Source organism: Gallinula chloropus (assembly GCF_964237585.1).
Source record: "Gallinula chloropus genome assembly, chromosome: 4".
In the NCBI taxonomy this organism is placed as follows: domain Eukaryota; kingdom Metazoa; phylum Chordata; class Aves; order Gruiformes; family Rallidae; genus Gallinula; species Gallinula chloropus.
The window spans coordinates 22,442,333-22,459,971 of NC_140088.1; the positions used below are offsets into that span (position 1 = coordinate 22,442,333).

A 17,639-nucleotide genomic window follows, 5' to 3' on the forward strand; every position below is an offset into this window, starting at 1 on the left:
CTGGCAGTGAAAACAGAAGCCCAGCTTAACTCCATAGCTACAAGGCTCTGTTAATCCCTCACATTCTCACTAAGATCCCTAGCTTTCTTTTGTTCTCATACTATCAAGCTATGACAAAGAAGCTATGACAATGACACACATGACAGACATTTGTATTAACTTGTCAGATACTGGGTAATAGTTACAGTAATGAGAATTAAATCAAGCAGAAGCTACTGTGTCATATGGACAATCATTCCATTTTTTGAACACACGTTTGTTTACTGCATCACCCACAGCACTGAGAACACTCACAGCTGCAGTCTGACACAGATCGACATAAAACAAGTAACCACGTTGGTATTTTAAGAAAATGAGTCTTCAGAAACATTCCTAGTTCATGCATATGTCAGGTCTGTTTCTTAATATTGCCTGGCATAGCAAGAAAAATGCTGCCCTCAGAAAGTTTACTGGAGGGAGAAATTGCAGCAAAAGAAATTATAATAGTGTTCTCATAAAAAGGGAATGTCCTCCTTTGATACAGCCATGCTAAAAATCCAAATAGCTTCTCTCTCAACAAGATGTATCATATTGAAGTCTATCATGGAGGTTATAAACATGTTGCTGGCACCATTCATCTGAGGAAGCAGACTCTGCGTTTTTAACTTGTTTCCCTTCCACTCCCATATGTGCAATATCTTCAAAATTATCAAAAGAATTTACCAGTAAATTTGACTTGTTTTGGTAAAAGGTATACCATCTAAAGGAAGAACAATGAAGCAGATATAGCATTTAGAAAATTTGCACAACTTTTCATAATAAAAGCTCATAAGAGCTACTACAGCCTCACTTGCTCCTTTGGCATATGAGGAGGATGTCATCCTTTAGATAAGAAAGCACTTAATCTTCTCTAAGTCATTTTGGAGACTATAATACCCAAAACAAGTCAAGTTCTACTGTATTTTAAAAGAAATGGAATCTCACCATGAGGAGCTGGGGTACAAGACTCACATACTTACCTTTGGGACTGATTTAGTCAAGCCAATGCAAATTCTCATAAAATCTACATGGACAATAATATGTAAACAATGGTTTTGAAAAAAGTTTATATTAAACCTACTAAAGAACAAAACCAGAGAAGGGCAGTGGGTTTTCAAAAGTCCAAAGTGAAAACAGTTCCAAAGAATATAAAAAGGTCATTTCCAGTCACTACACAAGCCTCATTTATTCTCAGCATGATACCAACAAATCAGAGGTAACATTCAACTGATCAGCTGTTTGAACTGGCTTGGTTATATATTACTCCTTGAAGTACTCAACAGAACCATGTTTTCTTAATCTACATACTTAGATACTATTTATCTCCTGATCAAGACTCTTCCCCTGTATTTACATTACATAAATAAAGCTAGGATTATTAAGGTAACATGTTAATAACCGTAAAATTTAAAATACAAAGTGTATTTAGATCACATTTTTTTCTTGTGCATATGCAAAAAGAAAAGCCAAAACCAAACACACCAAGTATTTACCTAATGAGATCCAAAAAAGAGTAATGCTTATTCTTTGATATCAAGGATCCTCACCATTAGCATTTTGGGGGAGAAAAAATTCACTTTAACATTTACATCATTTTAAGTTGCACTTACATTTAGGGAAAGCACCTTCAATCCATGGTCTTTTTGTTTCACATTTCCAGATGCTAAAGTAATTTCCATTCTATTTACATTTACATAAAGGAATTTACATTCTATTCTTGCTGATAAAACAGACTCTATCTTAATTCCATCTTCTTTTTGGGGAAGGAAGAAAAAAGCTGGTACATTTTCACCTCTAGAAAGCTAGCAATAAAGGAAGTGCATCATTTCATCTTTTCCCCTCATTATCACTGCATTATCAATATCACTAAAAGTTACTACAAGCATTAACACATGTCTAATAACAGCCACAATCCCAAAGGTGACATTTCAGTAACAGGGAAACAGTAAATACCAGAAAAAGAGTGACTTCATCATCCCTAGGAGCCAGATGCTTTAATTCAGGCCTCTAAACAAATACAAGAATGAAATATGCCAATAAAACATATGATTTAATGAATAATAAATCTGAAATAGTTAACCTTAGCCCAAAAAGTATTAATGTAAACAAGGAAGAGATATTCATTGTTTAATCTTTCTGTAAGACACATCACACAGGTGCAAATAAACAACTAGCCCTGTCTTAAAAACAGTGAGGAAAAGCATTCCATTAGTGATTCTTAAAGTTTGCAAACTTAAATCAAATCACCAATACATTTAGTACTTCTGTAAGAAGCAGCAAATATTGGAAAGGAGTGTTACAAAAGTTATTTTAGAAGGGAGTTATATTTTTGTCCTGCTATAACAATCAGATTTTTATTAATTATTTCAACTTCCTGAATGTTGAAAGAGGAAGTATTTGCAAGGAGAAGATGAGATTAAGCTTTACTGTGCTACTATGTAAACAGGTGCTGGATATCTACCTCTGCATCACAGCACGATGCATAATGCAAAACAACAAACAAATTCCATTTCTGACAATGGCCAATACTGAAGTGACTCAGAAGACTCCACACATCTCTGGATATGCAGCTAATTGTCCAACACCATATCCCAAGAGAAATTTCTTCCTGGCTCTGAATCCTGAGCTTTGATGCACAGACTGAAAACCAGTATTACCCTAGCTAGTACTTTTGCTAATGTGGTTAGGCTTAACAGAACTTTATTGTTTACCTTAGTGAACCATACAATTTAAATCCCATAGCTCAACTATGGGCTGTATACAAAAATTCTTCCTATTTATTAGTCTACCAAACTTCAATTGTTATGGAAGACACTAACAAAATGGTTCTTTATTGTAAATGTATGCATGGTAAATCAGTTGTCTTTAAACCAACTCCAGTTTTATTCTTCCCTCTTTTTTGAAACTGCTATTGCTTTTCTACATGGTGAAGAAGAATAAGTGCTTACTGAAACCCAGTTAATCTGAAGAAGTTCTGGTTTTGATTTTGTAACAAGAGCACATTGGAGAATCCATTCTTTTTTTGGAGTGCTGAGGCAGTGCCTACTGTTATACTCACATTGTAGTTTTACTACTACATTCCAAAACATTATCACAAAGCAGCAAATCCAATACAAGGTTTAAAAGTACCTAACAGTTTCATGTTAGTAGCTGGCTGTCACTCTAGAATAATATTTGTTTTAGCAACCCCAAGCTAATGAGTGGCCCATGGCTATAAGATAACTATTGTCTTCCTTGGAGGTTAAACTCCTTTTTGGACAGGTTTATCTCACAGTGGTTTTACTTCATGTCCTGGGCACCCCACCCACATCACTAGTCTCCAGGGATCTTAAGAAAACATGGAATGGGGGTATTTTCTGAGAGCAGCCACATTATCATTTTCAGTAGGAACATGAAACCAATTTGGATTAGTTGTTCTGACAGCTGTTTGGTTCTGTCTTAGGTGTTGGGGGGTTTTTTGCATCTAAAAAGTCCATATGCTTGGGCATATACCACCAAAGGGATAAAGGGACAGTCAACTTCAGTTGACTCTGAGAAACTTCATCTTGGCAACATTCTTTCCTAATTATGAGGGGTTATTTTTCATCCAAAACATACCAAAGCTAGGATGTATTATCCCTCTTATTTTAGCTAATACAGATCAAAGCTACTTCATTATTTGGTCAGTAATAGTAAACAGGTGAAATTAACTCTCCCTCCATCTAGCTAGTAAAACTTTGTGTGCCATTTTTAAAAAGTGGAAGATTTAAGATCACAGAATTAAGAGGATAGGGAAAAAGAAGAACGCCTTCACATTTCACTTTAAGAACCAAACACTCTGGGTGGATTTTATTTGCACATGAAGTGTGGCTCCCCTGTTTCAACAGCCTCTGACCTCCTCCAAGCCCTGTGTACTTCTTCACAGCTCATTTATCAGATGTCTAGTTGACTTCTACCTGATTGAGAGAATAAAAGCAGCAAACACTGAGCAGTTATCAAACTCTAATTTCAAAGGAAACAGCAGAGGACACAATTTTGCACAACATTGCACATTTCAGCCTAATCATATTGCCTTTTCCATCACACTATCACATCAAGCCGTCCAGAAAGGAATGGTTCTTTCTCTCTCAGGTACCGTGTAGTCCACAAAAGGCAATCTGATCTGGGAGTTAGGTACCCTCAAGTTCCAATTTCACATTGTTCAGAAGACGTCTGTGTTAGCCCTTGAGACTGATCAGTAGCATCTCTTGGCCAAACTCATAACACTATCAAATTACATACACTGATTTTTGGCATAACCAGGACTAGAACTTTTCTGCAAAGTCACAGACCCAAACAACCCATCTCCACACCTTACCATAAAAGCGTGCTAAGTCCATAAGTAGAAGAAAAATATCATATAAAAAGCACAGGACAAGAACTATTGGCCATGGGATTAAAGGGCAGGCAGTAATGTTTGCAGCCCTAGACAAGTGAAAAATCATGAGGGCAAGGCAGACAGCATACTGTAGTACATGGGCAGCATGCTACAGGCATCTACCTGCAAAATGTGCTTGTGTGACGAATCAGGCCACTTTTATCTGATGAACTATACATTACTCCTTTAGATCAGGCATGTACTGGAATTCCCTGGATTGAAGTTCTTCATGCATATCTTCTGACAGTTACAGTTCAATTGCAAGCAGTGATTCTACAGAAGATACTACTGTGTGCAATATTTTAAAAATCAAGATCTTAGTAATAATGGAAAATTATTGTTCCTTTATTATATCCAGATGGGAAATTATGATGTATGTGCTACAGAGTTTTATTACATGCATAAGCACCCTCCTTCTTCCTATATTTACTTCCTCTTTGCTCAAGTTCTGCTTAGTTTAACAGCAGTGGCTGTTCTTAGACTGAGGACTAAGGCTGGTGATTTCTCTCATGCACTCTCAGTTTTTAAAACCAGTAATTTCTTTACTGTTTATCATTGCAAGTATGTTTTTCTATGCAGGAAGTCAAATGGTTAAAAGAGTGAATCTGAACAACATCTGTTAACACACATTAGAACTTTCATGGAAGTTATCATTCAGAAGTTAAGCAACCTTCATGCTAGCTTAATTTGTGATGCCCACAGAAATATTTAACAGCCTTTTATTTTCCATTTTTTGGCTTAGCTCAGAAATACTGCAGATAGTCGACACACCCTACACAAGTAGAACCAACGTGTTGAAATGAGTCTGCCTTTACAATAAAAAGTTACTTCCCTCTCAAGATATTTTTGCCAGCTCAAAAAACAAAAGTGAGCCCATTTTTCAGAAAAAAACGCTTAAACACAGGAATTTAACAGATCTACTAAGCAAGATTATTTCTTATTTTATATGCTTAGAAAAAAAAAACAAAAACTCCAGTGATTTTGTCCTGCAAGGAGGTGGATAATTACACTGCATGTGTTTGGTGAAGTGCAGACAATATTTCTCCATTAAGGTGGTGATGAATTTCAAGTATTCCCAACCAGTCAACCTAGTAAGTTTTCACTCTACCTAAAACCAAAATAAACTTGATTTAAATGGAAGTATTGATTCTATTAACAATAATGAGAAAATACAAGTCTGAACACATCAATAGTATTTTGCCCATCTGGAAAGTTTTATCACATATACCAACAGCTGCCTAAATTTTAGTGGATGACTGAGCATATCCTGCTTGAACAAGCCTGGACAACACTTATAAACACTTTTAAAAGGAAAAAAAACCCACCACAACTAAATAATAAACACCCTTATAGTACAGTGTGAAAACAGAAGGGCACCATTAAAAAAGTAAACCAAGCACACTGCCTATGAACTTGCATCTAAATACCTAGTTCTGCATTACAAGCACAAACACAGAATCTCCCCTTTCATAGAAGAGTTTTCACAGCATTTTACTCCACCAGCTCAAGTTTCAACAAGCTCAGGTGACTCAGGCCAGTACCTTCATAATCAACAGGGTGGGGCAAGAGAGACAAGCTCATTGCAGACGCTCTGAGGTTGTAAGAATGCAAATCACCAAAATCAGCATTTTGCACAGTACCCATAACTCAAAGCTAAAACCTGTGCTCTGACAGACCACTTGGTAAAAGTCCAGCATATACCTAATAAGAAACATTAAAAAATACATCCAAAACCCCCTGAAATGTCAAATTAGTCTTCAAAAATTGCTCACAACCAACAGCATCACATTAACCATTTAAGGAAGTGACACAATAAGAACAGCTACTGTTAGATACCCATCCAGGAAAACTGCACAGAAGAAAATCCTCCTTAATGCCTCCAAAATATCAAGCAGCAGAGGAGCATCCAACAAATCCTCTGCTTTCCAAATTTTAGACAAGAATTGAACAAAAACACAGCTATAATCATTAGGCTGAATTATCCCCTTTGCTATTTCTTCTGTTCATGTCTTACCAGACTTCTTCCAAACCTCAAAACTCAGCTAATTCAAAAATTGGCACAATCTGGCTACAACAAAAAGGAATACACACAGGAAAGTCCCATTGACATGTCAGAACTGCAGGTTATCAGCACACACCCCAACTAGAAATTAGAAATGAACCAAGAAAGGCTGGCTCACAGGGCAAAAGAAATGATGACACTGGGGGTGGGGTGAACAGGTATATCTGAGGATCTGGATACCCTAGACCAGAACCAGCAAATACTCCCATTTCTAATTTCTTTAATCTCCTGGAAGAGATTCAGATAAAATCAACCAGAAAGGACAGTGCCCACCCATGCCTTGAATGTAGGCTGGTCTGCTCCTTAGAAAGGTACTGGCCCCTTGCTAAAACAGCATGTGGTATTTATCCAGCTGACACGGAGCTGTAGTACTAACATGGTTTTGTTCAAGGCAGTCTATTAACATAAACAAGAGATACCAGTATGACCAGAAGCTTTTTCTTTCTTCCCCAGGTACATCACTTGGTCGAATAAAAGCCCTCATTACAGACTCAGGCCCTTTTAATATCTGATGGAAAGCAGTCACACGCTGACATTTCATTAGACATGACAATCCAGCAACGCTTGGGTATCACCAGAAAGACGTCTGACCGAAAAGCGCGCTCATCATCAGGCTTGACACAACCGTGAAACCACAGAGTTAACTCTGTAACCTGAGCCCATCTGCAACGTAGACACAGAACACCTCCTTGTGAAAAAACAACATCTCCATCCGGTTTTGCATAAACTGTTAAGACACACTGTATGGAACAAAGCCTTTCCTGAACAACTCCCTGATGTTTTATGAAGAACCATGCAAAAGAAGTGCCCTAAATTAGGAAATTCTAGGTGGAAGGAACATTAAGGTTGTAAAATGAAGTAGTTAAAAAAAATTAGTCTCAAGGTCACCTCTATGCAACCTGTTTCACACAAATCCTGTGTTTGACATAAAAATACTGGGAAGCTTCTCAAGTAAAAGATTTTACAGATTTCAGTTTAGAGAAGGGACTGTGGTGATCCAGTCACTGAACAGTGATGACAAAAATATTCAATGGCCACCTTTCTAACCTGAACAGTGAATAAAGAGGAAGAAAAAAAAAAAAAGACCCATGCAGATATACACTGAAAAAATGGAGTTACAGGACCTGGATTGCTTTGACTTTGCCCCAATCACCAAACCCAGTAAGATACTTGTTTAAAAAAAAAAAAGTCTTCTGCATGCCTACGGTTTAGCCAAATAGATTTACTATTTAAATGTCAAAAGTAAGAAGTAATTTGATCTACTACAGTCATTCCTGTCTTGATTCCAGTTTAATTTCTGACATTTTTCAGGGCCTTGAAAATTGTATCTAAATTCTGATTATTTTTTTCTTTAATGTGTTCTATGCTCTTTTTCCACAGTCACAAACAGTTTTGTGGACTGCACAAAGAACTTGCACCAGTTTCTCTTGGCTGGCAGAATAAAAGAAACCTAACTTCAGACAAAATTGTCATTTTTTTTCTCCTCCAAATACTAAAATTGTAGTACTGCTGTTCAGCCATTTACAGTTATATTCATCATTCTAACTCCAAAAAAATTTTTTTTACATTATTGCACACTCTCAGGAGCAGAGAAGCTCCTAGAGTGCAACTATGGGAAATGCTGGAACAAAGTCATGAAGCAATAGTTCTTCCTTAAGTAGTCTCACTGATAGAACAGTCTCCAGTAATATTATAAACAACATGATCGCAGAAATATATTTTATAAAACCACATTTATTCATTTTAAAGCTTAGTGCAGTGAAGGAAAGTATTTTTAATTTTTTTATTGCATAATAAGATGGATGGAAAAATTGGTAAGGCAGGCATTTAGAAACTGAATCTAGCAAGCACGATTCACAACTGTAGAAGGCAAAACATGGGTTAAAAATGATGCACAAGATTACTTCAATAGCATTCCACTAGCAGAGACACACATTAAAGCTGTTTAATAGGTCAGCAAAGATTGCAGAATATACAGATCTGACAACACTGAGTTCAAACTTGTATACACAGCTATCTAAAAATTGCAGTCTCTTATTAATTTTACTCTTTCAAACATGCTTGCTCTGGGCCCACATCCAGTAGATGTAACAGATGGAAACTGCCAGTGAAATATGGGAAAGCTTGGTTCATCATGCGTGAACCAAGCTTCCTGAAAACGTTCTTGAATCAGACTGTTGGCTTCAGCCAGGCATCCAAAATACCAGCTACCTTCACATTCGCACCATGACAGAACTAGCACTTTTTTCAGGCAGATGAAACCTGATTTAAAGCAAATTATAAATTCTGAGTTATTCATAAGTACCCAGCTCGCTATGAGTGTATTTATAGTTTAGTCATAAAATGAATGTAACGCAGTAGGACAGCAACTCTGACAGTGCTCTGAGGCCATTACCTGCTCCAAGACACCAGCCTAGTCACAGCATCTCTTATTTTCAGATATTCTGGAGTTCTTCCAAACAGTTCAAGCCAAGGGGTACATCATCAGAAAATCGCTAATTATTTGCAGAGTAATTAGCACTAATAATCACATTACTACATAATTACATTCAATTGATTTAAGTCCTTGCTGCCACCAAAAAGAGTGTTCCCTAAGCTTTATCATGTTCTCACCAGTTCCACAGTACTATTACCATTATTCATGCAGCTATACAAACAGGCTGTAGGAATTAATTTAGCTGAAAATTAACCTTGGGAGAAGAAAAAACAGGCAAAAAAATACTAAATTTTCAGTCAGATGAGCACCTTAACCCATCAGCTTTCCTGAATACTGAGAGTACAAAGGGGGCAACATGCAGAGAGACACAAGGAAGGAGTATTGCTACACTTTCAGAATGCTCAATTTTCTTTCTAAGGAAAACACTAATTCATTTTACTTCAGGGAGCTGGAGATAGACCTACTCTTCTTGTCCCTCAACAAAATCCTTGTTGGAAGGATGCTCTCGTAAGAACGAACCAGTATTCACATGCTTTGTACCAACAAAAGGAAAGTTACTCCCCAATAAAAATTCTGTGGTTTGCTGGAGTAACACAGGTTTCAAAATGCAGGATTTATTTGGCATTTTCTGCAAGAAATCAATAATTAACTATACCAGGACACTTCAGGGAACAAGGCTCTGCAGTTATTTTTTTGTTTTGCATTACAGCAGAAAAGCCATAACAGCAACAATCCCAGTAACGTAACAAAGCACTTTCAGAACCATAAGCATAAGGGGACAACATGCCTAAAAACTGCTCTCATCCAATCCTGACATTTTTTCCTACACCTATGATAATGCTGGAAACACTCATTTCAAACAAACAGTACCCTTTCACTACTATACTAAAGAATATTACAAGTTAATATTTAATGGAGATATTCTTTTACCTGTGGACTATGTTATAGTAGTTGTTTTTACAGCTAACCTCCAGTTTAGCACAGGTACTGCTCATGTCTGATAAATGCATGAGATAATACTTAAGTCTCATAAGTAAGCTGGGAACTGAATGCAAGTGGTTTAGACCTAGATTTATCTGAGGAGAACAACCTGGGACTACATAGTTAATGCTACACCTATAAATAGAAGTAAATAAGGAACATGTGAATATTTCCCTCCCCAGTGGGACTGGACATGTCTGCTTTAACGGTTCTGTGTTATTTTCAGTTCACTCAAAGTAGGGAAATTGGCCTGTGATGCCAAGAATTTGCAGGGAATGTAACACAGGGGAAACACCTGTTGTGAGGTCTGTTAAAAAACGGAACAAACATACACGCTGTGTAAGGTCTGAAAGGTGAGGGGTTGCAGCAGAGTTTCTAGGGGCAAGACTGCCTTATAAAGGCAGGAGACTTTGTTCACTGAGGATGACTTAAGGAAAGAAAGGCAAAAGCATTCCTCCTGGTGACAACAGCTGAAGAACTTGCAGTGTTCTTTCTTTTTATAAAAATATTTGCTATAAGTAGGAAGTTTCAAACAGTACCTAGAATAAAAATCATTAGCTACCTTTCTACATAGAAGTCTGCTAGGCAAAGACAGCAGTATGCTACTTGGTTGAACTCTATTATGCACCAGCCAAGCTGAGAGCTACAGACACTGCATGATTTCTCATTGTTCGCACTACAAGATGCACTCCTTATCATTAATGGACTTGATGATCCTTATGGGTCATGAAATATTCTATGATAATGCATCACATTCAAAAAGCAAGAGAGTTAGACTAACAGCTGAAAAATCAGCATACTGACTCAGAACTACAATACCAGTGTGCTTTTTTCCACATCTAGTCATTAGCTGATCTAGGTAAAGGCTAGGACTTCGCACAAGAGTATTACTCAAATTTCACCATAGTGTATCTTGAACTGGAGAGTGTCTTAAGGCCTTATGAGGAATTTTACTTGAAGACACTTCCATAAATGCATAACAGAAGACAACAAAACAGCAGAATGGGATACTTCTCCAGTCTTATTCAACACATCCAACAAGGGGACAGAACGGACCCTCAGCAAACTTGCTGTTGATACAAAACTGGGAGGTGTTGCTGACAACAGAAGGCTGTGCTGGCATTCAGCAAGATCTAGACAAGCTAGAGAGCTGGACAAAGAACCAAATGAAATGCAACAAGGGCAAGCGTAGAGTCCTGCACCTAGGAAGAAATAACCCCAGGCACCAGCACAGCTTAGGGGCTAACCTGCTGGGAAGCAGCTCTGCACAGAAGGACCTGGGAGTCCCGGTGCACAACAAGCCTTCTGTGAGCCAGCAATGTGCCCTCATGGCCAAGGCAGTCAACGGTATCCTGGTGTGCCTTAAGGAAAGCACAGGCAGCAGATTGAGGGAGGTTATACTCCCCCCCTCTACTCTGCCCTGGCGAGGCCACATCTAGAGTCCTGGTTCCGGTTCTGGCCTCCACAGTTCAAAAAAAGACAGTAAACTACTGCAGAGAGCCCAGAGACGGCTACAAAGATGATTAGGGGACTGAAGCATCTCCCGTGGGAAAAAGCTGAGTGTGTTGGGACTGAGAGGGAATCTTATCAACACTTAGAAAGATCTAAAGGGTGGACAGGCTCTTTTCAGTGGTACCCAGCAACAGGACAAGGGGCAACGGGCACAAACTGAAACACATGAAGTTCCATCTCAATACAAGGAAAAACTTCTCTTTACTCTGAGAGTAACAGAGCGCTGGAACAAGTTGCCCAGAGCAATTGTGGAGTCTCCTTCTCTGAAAATACTCAAAACCTACCCTGGCACGATCCTGTGCAGCCTGTTATGGGTAATCCTGCTTTGGCGGGGAGGGGGACGGGGACTAGATGATCTCCAGAGAGCCCTTCCAACCCCTACTGTGATTCTGTGCCTCTAAAATTTTATGTTTAACAATCCACCATATGCTGCAGTCTTCGAGGGAAAGGGAAAAAAAAAAAAAAGATTAGAGGGGAAAAAAAATTTTTAAAAAGAATCTTTCAGTCTTTCATACCACATGGAAACCAAGCCATAAGGATGAGGGCACTGACATTTACTGGTATCAGAACTGCCTGTGAAAAGAGTGAACACTGCCACTCACAAGTATAGGAGATGCTTATGCTGATCCTGAAACAACAGTCCTCTGATGATGCAGAGAAAATGTTGATACAGAAAATTGATCATTCAACAGAAACTGATCTTCCTTGAAGAGTTCAGAGGTAGCATCCCACTTCTTCAGTATGCAGAGATCTTCTTGTGCTCAGAGGCATTCAAGTAAGAGTCAAGAGAGAATGCCATTACTTTATGGAAACAGAAGCTTTCTTGCACAGGAAAAAAAAAAAATCGAATGATTCTCCCCTCCCCCATGTGCCCCCCCATTTCCTTCAATAAGAGTCCCTTTTATAGGGCTGTTCTATATGCTGAAGGTTTCTTAAGTAGCCTTGACAAAACTCTCCGGATCATTTCTGCAGAGGTATGTTTTTCCCAGTTCAAGATGCACCTACCGATGTGTTTTGCCATCACGACTGTGTTAAAAGTGTTGCAGTTTTCTTAGTTTCAATCAGCGTTGTCTAACAAACTGCTAAACTACAACATTTTTAGTACAGAAGTAGCCCCAAATTATGTTTTCTGTTTAACAGGTAATTGTTGATAAAATAGTTTGTTTCTCTCTGCCCTTTTCGCATATCAGTTCACAATACTCTATTGGGAAAAAAAGTGTTACAGCACCAGACATCACAGCTGCAGACTAAAAACCAACTGATACTGTGTCAGGTTTTCCAATACCTCCTTTTAAAGCATGAATTTTAAAGTAAATCAAAAAGAAGGCTTCATAAGTGAAGGACCAATGCCTGCCTCTGTTTCTCCTTTGAACTTCAGGAGCAGATCAATACTACGTTTAAAACAAAAGTTTGGAATCCCTTCCAAAGAGGGAGACCTCCGTCAGACGGTGGTGAGCAAAGTATTGGAGCAAATCTGATCGCTACTCAAAACTGCACCAAGAGCATCTCCTATGTGCAACAATTAAGTTCCAAATGGTATTTTACATAGAGAAAATGCACTGAAGAAACAACAGTCTTTCACCAATCTACATTCAGTAGAGGGGTAAAGGTACCAATCAAAAACAGAAAAGGAGTTTGGTTTATTTTAGTGCTAAACTAAGCACATTAACATACCAAAAGCTCTTCTTTTTTCTTCAGCTTTGTTCTCTAGGACTTGACTGGATTTTGAAGCACTTGACTAAACAGAAGGCAGCACTCAGAGAAGTTTTGCTGTGTGACCATGTAAGACTATAGCTGTTTGCTAATCCGTAATAAATTCACCATTGTTTTTAAGCTTCAGCTTCCTTTTTTTTTTTTTTTTTTTGGTATATTAAGCACTCTGAGGCGATCAGAGACATTTAGGCTGCTGCCCTTTGTGGTATGATTAGAACTTACCTTCCCCCTGCTTTCCAAGACACCACAAGTGGTGGGAGGACCGGTAAGGAATAAAGCAGATCTCACTGTAAATCATGTATTGGATAAATGCAACATGAGCTTGAAGGGCAGAGATCTAGAACAGAAGCAACTGTTACTGCTGCCCAGTTTAGGACACTAGCACTTGAGAGTGTTTCTCATACCAAAACATTAAGAAAGCACAGTGGATAACACGAGACACCCAAGAAGGGTTCTTGTGAACAAGCACATAGAAAACTGTAACTGCAAACCATCACATCACCAAAACAGTTAGGGATAAGAAAGACCACAGTACTTTTATTAGTGATGACACTCCTTCAGGAAAGAGTGACACCACCAAGAAGCAGACCAATGCAATTTACTCTCCAGAGACACAAGACAACACAGACACAAACTGATGCGTTACTGGGAGTGGCCTGTTTTCCTACTGCAGGTTTTTCTGTAGCCCTTCCCTTCTCACACGAGACCCAAATGGTTTAAGTTTTCAAGGAAAAAAAGGCTGAGCAAGTGACCTTACCCAAACTTCTGCCCTGGAAGATGAATGTCAACAAACAGCAAGGATGTTTTCATTTATACACATAGTTGCTAACAGCAGCCATAATTTGGACAGACAGAGAGAGAGTCCCTCAGGTCTTTTACTGCTTCCCCTTCAAAATATCGATGCTCTCCCTTCCTGCCACAACCCTCCCCCAAAATTCACACATGTATGGTCGCAAAGTTTTAAAGAAAAAAAAACCCAAACATTAAGAGCATCAGTGGGACAATACTGGGTTTGGTCAGGCAAGAAACATATCAGGAAATAACTGAGAACAAGGAGTAATGCAAAAATGACTCAGGATCCATTCCCCATTACAAAGAAGAAAACAGTCTTTTTCCACACGTGGAATGATCCACCCACTCCAGGGTAAGAAGTGGGAAACAAATGCCAATTTTTTCACTGCACTTCAAAAAGTCCAAATTATTTTTCATAAGAAAACCAGCGTTTTAACATATTGAGAGTTTGGTTAAAACAAACCTTGATTCTTCTCTGCTTTACAACATAATTCACAGAAAATATTTACACAACCATGTAAATGAGGCATTTTGAGTGATCCAAATGTCTTGCATAAGTCCTGGGTTTGACTTTTTTTGTAATTACAGTGGTAGTTTGACACTTCAGCTTTTGCTTTCACTTTTACAAGTAAATATAACTGTTTTGTAATGAAACAAATCAAAATGAGTTTGTAATTTTCATTAAGATCATGTAATGAGTGCAGCCCTCTGACTTACAAGACACAAGCGCTGCAGCACACGGCACACAGACCAGTTCATGTGCCACAAGTACTGCTCAGGCTGCTGGAGGAAAACCCATCCATTGATGTCTACCTCACAAACACTGAGCATTCACTCCCATCAGACCGAGAGGTCAAATTTACAACTAAAACATAACTGGTATTGACAACTAGCTCAAAAGTTGCACACATCTAGATGGCAAATAAGTAACATGTGCCATATTTTCACCAGCAAAGAGCTTAGCTGCCATCAAAAGGCAACACACACAGATGAGTGACCTAATACGCCACATATAGCAACTGTGACAAAGTAGTTTAGATTGTATTCTACACACATCACCTTTGAAAAGGAGGCAACCTAGATGGTAAAGATCACATTCGGGAACTAGATCAAACTACCGTATAGAAGAAACTAAGTGCAGCAAGTTGTCTCTGCAATACTGGTTTTGCTGAAGCATAAACCTACTGCTCATGCGATTCTGAAGCGTAATTATTCACAGTTCACCTGAGTGCAGGTCGCAGGCACAATTCACGCAAGAAGGAACCGAGTTTATCTTGCCTGGGATACTGGTCATTCCCATCAGTTCCACCTCCCTCTCCTGCACAGAGGTTTTCAGACCTAGAACCGGCAGCAAAGTGCTACCTTCTGTCTCTGTGTAATTAGCACTATTAATCCCGCGCTATCCAAGCCCCCTGGCGTGGCTCCGATTTGGCTTTAATCTCTGCTGAGGTCTCCTCTTCCTCTCCACAGAAAGCCATTTAAACCTTGGCAAGCCTTTCGATTTAAAGCGACGTTCTGATGCAGAGGCATTAGTCCCGCACCGCCTTGGTGGGAAACACGGGAAGACCTACAACGCCCGGCCTTCTCCCCAGCCCCACAAAGAAGAACGACAGAAGAAGAAAGAGGAACGCAAAGTTACTTTTTCAGAGAGCGACCGCCTGGGGCAAGGCAAGGGCTGCCCCGCACCTCTTCCTCCCCTCAGGCGCAGCCGGCTGCGCCCCGAGAAGCTCTGTGGGGTCTGACCCTGTGCGGTCCCGCCGCCGCCTCTCACGCTTCCTCTGGCTGTCAGGGCAGGACGCGAGCGCACCGCTTGTCACCTCCACCGCCAATAACTGATTAGTCATTTGCGCCGCCCGCGGGGCGCCCCGCACCCGACAGGGCGGCCGGCGCCTCCCCGCTCGGCGGGCGCCCCTCGCGCCCAACGGCTCGCCCTCGCCCGCCCGACGGCTCCCTCGCCGGCTCCGGGCTGCCCGGGAGCGGGGGAGCCCGCCGAGGCGGGAGCCGCTCCGGCCGGGCGCCGGCCCGCGGCGGGAGGAGGGGGGGGCCCCACTCACCCCATGAGCCAGTCCATGGCTGGGTCCCGCCGCGCCGGGAAGCGGCCGCCGACTCCCCGCTCACCGCCTGCTCATGGGTGCCGCCGCTGCGGGGGACGGGGCTCCTCCTTCGCTCGCTCGCTCGCTCGCTCCCTCCCCCGCTGCCCGGCTCCGGCGAGGCGGTGCGGGCGGGGCGGCCGCCAGGCTGCGCCGGGTCCCCTCCTCAGCCTGACACTCGCGCACTAGGGCGGCCGGAAGTAAACACACGGTGCTGGCGGCCGCCAGCCGCCAACCCGGAAGCGGCCCCCACCTCCTCCCCTCGGCTGCTTCCCGGGGCGCGCCGGGAAACGTAGTTCGGGCGCGGCCGTTCGGGCTCCCGCGGCCTGACGTGCGTCGGCTCGCCTGGGTTCCTCGGGGACTGAGAGCAGCGTAGCCCTTCACAGGGTTTCCTTCCGGCCGGGGGCTGTTGGCCTCGGGCCGGAGCCCTCCGGCGTTACTTGTCTCCCTCTGCTGGGATGTCACTGTCCGGGACTGGGCCTCTGTGCTTCAGTTCTTGCTATGCCACAGGCTCCCGCTATAGAGACCCGTGTCGGGGCCCCTGTGTAGCACTGGGGTAGTTCCGCAGCCCTACACGCAAGAGAAAATCATTAACTCGTGAGGGTGGCAAAAGCCTGGGGTTCCCACAGGGCTGCCAGTCACCGACCCAAGCCGCTCCTGCCTGGAGGTTGCTGTGCATCGCCCATTTTGGCAGAGTCCTGGAGCATTGGGCATGGAATGCAGGCTGCCTCCCTCACCCGCCTCCTTTCTGCTACAGGTTGCACATGCTCCAGAATCTCCTCCATGACTCAAAACCTTTTCCTTCTCCATATCTCTCACTGCAAAATTAACCAACTAACACACACGAAAACCAATGAACACACCACAAAACCAGAGAAACTACTTGTCCACACCAATAAACAGCCCCACTCACCTCTTTAAGACATAAAAGATCCTAACTGTTTTAAAGAGGATAAATCCTTCCCAGGCAAATGATCAAGGTGCAGCATTTCCAAAGGCTGTGTGAGACAGGAAGGATGTCCTCTTCACTGATGTGCCCCATCAGCAGCACTTGCTTAGGTGGGAATGTTTACAGAGGCAGATGGCACGCTTTGGGCACCTGTACTAGTCAAAAAATATTTGTGCTATGGGAGAGTGAGTGATGGTTACTTCATTGGACTCCCTGCGGTCACCAGCTTTCTAAGAGAAGGACAGTCTTTCAGAGGTTGTTTGAGCCATCCTCCTCCTCCTCTCCCCTGCTTCCTCAACCCTCCCTTACCAGAGAAACACGGGAGCCTCCCAGCCCTGTGGTGCTGTGGCTGTCCCCAGGGTCCCTCATCCTGTAGGCACCCAGCTGTGGCCCTGCTCTTTCAGGGGGCATGAGTTGGTCTCCAGCCATCAACACCCTCTCCAACAACAGTTTATCCTGTGGCTAGTAATGCATTGCAAAGGGATGTCACAGGCATGATTTAATAAGAACGTGTCTTAGTCGAGGTTGCTTTGTATCCATCTTGAGAAAATATGGTAGAATTATTTTATATTAAAAAACATATTGTGCATCATTTTTGGAACTAATTTTTCCTCTGAAATCAACAAGAAGCTGCTTTATTTTGCCATTCTCCTGCAACAAAACTTCACCCTGATAATTATTTGGGTATC

The 17,639-nt window shown here is 41.4% G+C and overlaps 1 protein-coding gene across 1 annotated transcript in view; it reads right to left on the bottom strand.

Moving 5' to 3' along the window:
• Positions 1–15,987, bottom strand: part of MOB2 (MOB kinase activator 2) — a 114,711-nt gene extending 98,724 nt beyond the window's left edge. The window contains exon 1 of the mRNA XM_084263994.1: positions 15,966–15,987. Within this exon, the coding sequence (XP_084120120.1) occupies positions 15,966–15,982 (17 nt within the window). The 5' untranslated portion in view covers positions 15,983–15,987. The remainder of the gene's footprint in view (positions 1–15,965) is intronic.
• Between the last annotated feature and the right edge of the window lie 1,652 nt (positions 15,988–17,639).